The 5024-nt window shown below is 49.0% G+C and overlaps 1 protein-coding gene across 2 annotated transcripts in view; it reads left to right on the top strand.

Annotated features, from left to right (window-relative positions):
• Positions 1–4169, top strand: part of CIB3 (calcium and integrin binding family member 3) — a 7732-nt gene extending 3563 nt beyond the window's left edge. For both annotated transcript variants that reach the window (XM_006877103.1, XM_006877102.1), the window contains 3 exons: positions 542–689; positions 1622–1817; positions 4148–4169. In XM_006877103.1, the coding sequence (XP_006877165.1) occupies positions 542–689; positions 1622–1817; positions 4148–4169 (366 nt within the window). The remainder of the gene's footprint in view (positions 1–541; positions 690–1621; positions 1818–4147) is intronic.
• The last annotated feature ends 855 nt before the right edge of the window (positions 4170–5024 follow it).

Raw genomic sequence — 5024 nt, 5'->3', positions numbered from 1 at the left:
GGGAGCAGAAAGCCTCATCTTTCTCCCGCGGAGCAGCTGGTAGTTTCGAACTGCTGACCTTAAGGTTCGCAGCCCGATTCGTAACCACTACGTTCCTGCTAGGAAGCTTTAATATCAGTCAGTTTCTTCTCTCAAGATAGTGAGGGGCGCTCCCTGTCACTATGGTCCCTGCTTCCTTCTGCCAGCTCTGCAACCAGCAGAAAGCAGTCCTCCACCCCCATTTTCCAGAGACTGTTCCAGGGCAGCCTCTCATTGGCCAGTTTGGGTCACATGCCCATCCCAGAGCCAATCACGGTGGCTGGGTGAATGGGATGCTCTGCTTGGCTTGCTCTGGGTCCTGTTACTCTCCTTGGAATGAGAAGTGGGTTAACACTGCCCAGACCACATGGGCAGGGAGTGGATTTGCCTGTAGTCCTCCCTCTGGGAACTGTAGGAATGAGTGCATGTTGGTGAGGGACATGTGGGGGTTCCAGGGAAGGTGAATGTTGAGACTGAGACCACAAGGAGATCCCGGAGCTCTTGGTTTCCATCCTGTCCCCAGGACAACCCCTTCCGCCAGAGGATTGCCCAGGTGTTCTCTGAGGATGGGGACGGACACATGACATTGGACAACTTCCTGGATATGTTCTCTGTGATGAGCGAGATGGCTCCCCGCGATCTCAAAGCCTATTATGCTTTTAAGATTTATGGTGCGTGCATAGCCCCTAAGGCAGGGAGCATGGGGCGGGAATGGGGGGAGGCTGGATCTTCAGAGGGGCTGCTCTGCCATCACAGGCTCTCCCCTCACCCTGATACTTCTAGACTTTAGCCCTTGCTCCTTTCCTTGCAGCCACACTGACCTTCTTGCGGTTCCTGTGTCTTCCAGAGTGTGCCTGCCTGTGGAACTTCCCCTCTTCCCAGAACACCTTTGCCTTGACCCTTCTTCTCCTCAAAGGCTAGGCTCAATGCTTCCTCCTCAGAGGGTCTTCCCCCAGTGGTCCCTGTTAAAAGTAGCCCTTTGCCCAGTCACGCTCTAGCCCCTGATCCTATTTCTCTCTTGACACAGTGCAATGCTGGTTAATGGCTTGTTCATTAATCTGTTCACTTCTTATTGACATTCTGTCTGATGACAGTTAAGGGCAGTGACATGTCTATCTTGTCCATCAATTGTCCCCGGTGCCTAGTGGATGAACTAATGTAAAACAGGTATCGAAGTGCCTGGCACATAGTAGGTTCTCAGTAAATACTTACCGAACAAGTGAAAGAAAAATGCCTGGCACATAGTAGAGGTTTAATTAACACTTACTGAATTAATAAATGTCGTATAAATGTCGTTGAGTGAATGAATGAATGAATGAATGAAAAACAGTTGTTGCAGTTCCTGTCACTAGTAGGGAGGTACTCAATAAAGGCTTGATGAATGAATGGATAAATAAATAGGAGAAAACTTTCATCATGGCGCCGAGCACATAGTAAATGCTCAACACATACTTGGTAAAAATCCTTGGCTAATCCCAAAGCAAGATCTAGATTCCACTGCAGGGTCTTGGCTGACCTCCTCATGCCTCAGTTCCCCGCCTCTTTAAAATGGAGATGAACCAGCCCCGCCTGCTTGCTGCCTATGGTCCCACCCATCCCACAGACTTCAACAATGATGACTACATCTGTGCATGGGACCTGGAGCAGACGGTGACCAGACTGACGCGGGGGGAGCTCAGCGCTGAGGAGGTGAGCCTGGTGTGTGAAAAGGTGCTGGACGAGGCGGACGGAGACCATGATGGACGCCTGTCCCTGGAAGACTTCCAGAACATGATCCTGCGGGCACCCGACTTTCTCAGGTGCCGCTCTGGAGCCCGTGGGGAACTCTTCCAACCTCCCTGGTCTCAGTGTCCTCATCTGTGAGATGGGGATGATTAAGGACTCTCCTAAGGTCCCTGGGCAGGCACACACCATTGTACTTGTTTACTTATCTAAAGGCTGGTGGTTCAAGCCCAGCCAGCAGCACTAGAGAAAAAGCCCTGATGATCTGCTTCTATAAAGATGACAGCCCAGAAACCCTATAGGGCATTGCTGCTCTGTACACATGGGGTCGCTCACTATGTGTCAGCATCGACTGGGGGTAATCGACTTCTGGGGCACATGGAATGAGAAAAAGGCAGTTCTGATGGGTGCAGACAGCTTTGTGGGTGAATTCAACCCTCATTTGCCTGAACAGTTGACAGTCAACAGACTGTGCCACTGAACTTGGCCACTCTGAGCAAAATCAGAGTCCCCATCATAGGGCTGATGTAAAAATCCAAACCAAACCAGAAACTAGTTCTGCCATCAAATTGACTCTGACTTGTGGAGACCCTATGTGTGTCAGAGTAGAACTTTACTCCACACAGTTTTCAATGACTGATGTTTCAAAAGCACCTTGTCAGATCTTTCTTCTGAGGTGCCTCTGAGTGGACTGAAATTCCAAACCTTTCATTAGTAGACAAGCATGTTAGCCATTTGCTTCAGCCAAGGATTCCTGTAGGGCTAAGAAAACAAACCAACAAGCAACCCCGTTACTGTCAAGCTGATTCCAAGAAGGACCTTGGTACAAATGGTTTATACTCATCTAGGACTCCTGGTGTGGCACTATAGGCTAGGCACTGGACTGCTAACCACAAGGTCGGCTATTCAAAACCGTCAGCCACTCCTCGGAAACCCTATACAGGGTCGCCATGAGTCAGAACTGACTCCAGAGCACTTACCAACAACTAATCTAAAGGTTGACGGTTTGAACCCATCCAGTGGTACCTCAGAATAAAAGCCTGACCGTCTACTTCCATAACCATTATTGTAGTTAAGTGCCGTTGACTTGGTTTCGATTCATAGAGATCCTGTATAGGGTTTCCAAGGAGTGGCTGGTGAGTTTGAACCACTGACCTTGCAGTTCAAACAGACGTTATTATGGTTGATGTTGATTGCCTATCCTACAGTACCACACCAGGGCTCTGTTCCTCTCCATAAACATTGTTGCTGTTGTTGAGTGCCGTCGAGTCGATTCTGATCCATAGTGATCCTGTATAGGGTTTCCAAGGATCAGCTGGTGAGCTTGAACCACCGACCTGACAGTTCAAACGACTTTGTTGTCTGACACATTAGCCCACAGTGCCACACCAGGATTCCATAAAGATTAGAGCCCAGAAAACCCTATGAGCAGTTCTACTCTGCACCAATGGGTCGCCATGAATAGGGCTGATAGCAACGGTTAACTACATTAATACAGGGGCCGACAAACTACAGCCCCTGGGCCACATCCTGCCTACTACTTCTTGTACAGCTCTCAAGCTAAGGATGGTTTTTCCAGTCTTAGATGATTGAAGAAAATCAAAAGACGAATATGATTCCACAACACATGAAAATGATATGAAATTCAAATTCCAATGTCCATAAATAAAGTTTCCTGGCACATGGCCCATCCATCTGCTTATGTATAGTCTACGGCTGCTTACGTGTTATGACAGAAGGGTTGAATGGTTGCAACAGAGACCTTATGGCACGCAGAGTCAGAAATACTTGCAACCTGAACCTTTAAAGAAAGAGCTAACTGACTTCAGAGTCCAAAGATTTTAAAGCGGGGCCTGATACAGCACAGGCACTCAGAAGTGCTTACTCCTGTTACTGTTGTTTTTATTATTAGTGATGTGCCCTGTGTTTGTGCTGAAAACATATCCTACAGTTGCTATCCTTATTCATGGCAACCCAGCAGAACTGGGCTCCACAGGTTTACAAAGGCTGAGTTTAGGGAACATAGTATCTATCACCTTACAACTCACAATAACAGCTAGGAGAAGCCTCCCACTCAGATGGGGACCTTCTGTGTACCCACCCTGAGCCTTTTCCCCAGAATCCTCATCATGGTTGTTATCCCCCTTGTACAGAGATGTAAACTGAAGCCCAGAGAGGGAGAGCCACTTGCTCAGAGATCCACAGCAAATCAGGGGTGGAGTCGTGATGCAGACTCTGTTGCAAAAAAATGTGCATCCTGTGGGGTCAGGAGGGTATCCGTCTGGGGCTCCTGGAAAACTTATCTCCCATACCCCATGTACTTGGAGATATTCCACAGGAGTATTGTGGAGGAGGAATGGGGGTCTGCTCTGTCTGAGACACTAACTGCTGTTCTCGTTACATGCAGCACCTTCCATATCCGCATCTGAGGGAGGCTGGAGGAGCGGCAGTGCCCAGGCCACAGTGGACTCTGGTCTCCAGAAATAAACATGTCACTCTATCACACCTGCTGAGAGGATGTGTCTTCTCCCTTCCACCTGGCAGGTGGGCTAAAGGAGCCTGGATTCTCATCCCCAGCCCCACTGTGTGACCCTGGTGTGGACACTGCTTTTCTGGGTCTCTGTGGGCACAGATAAGGCACTGAGCTCAGACTCACACTGTCTTCCTTCAGGGCCCCTCAAGGCTGGTACCCCAACTCCAAAAGCTTGAGCCCCCACTGCCTTTCCTTTCAACCCCTGAATCCCTCCAAGAAATAAAAATCTTGACTCTATACAGATACACCCTAGCTCCCAGGGGTCTCTATGGAAGTGGTGGGAATGTCATTCACTGAGACGGGTACAGCACTTGACGGTGTCTGAAAAACCCATACAGAACCGATGCCATTCTGCAGGGTCAGCAGAGGAAGAGTCAGGCCCAAGGCCACACTGCAAGGCATTTCCAACAGCACCACCTCACTCCAGACTCCAGGCCATTAAACCCAAACAAAACCTGCTGTCCTCCAGTGGATGCCGACTGATGGTGACCCCATGTGTTACACAGTAAAACAGCTCCGTAGGATTTTCTTGGCTGTAATATTTACAGAAGTAGATCGCCAGGCCTTTCTTCTGCAGCACTGATTGCTGGGTTTGAACTACCAACCTTTTTGTTAGTAATTGAATACAAACCATTTGCACTATTCAAGGAACCTCCCAGATCACCTACACCTTGTGCATTTGGGAAGGCCAATACCATTCCACCCAGCATCACCCTGGGAGTCCTATAGGGTCCCAACCAGTCTGAGACAT

Source organism: Chrysochloris asiatica, unplaced genomic scaffold (genome assembly GCF_000296735.1).
Source record: "Chrysochloris asiatica unplaced genomic scaffold, ChrAsi1.0 scaffold00442, whole genome shotgun sequence".
Taxonomy (NCBI): Eukaryota; Metazoa; Chordata; class Mammalia; order Afrosoricida; family Chrysochloridae; genus Chrysochloris; species Chrysochloris asiatica.
The sequence above is the reverse complement of the archived record's forward strand: the minus strand, read 5'-3'. Positions and strand labels throughout refer to the sequence as shown.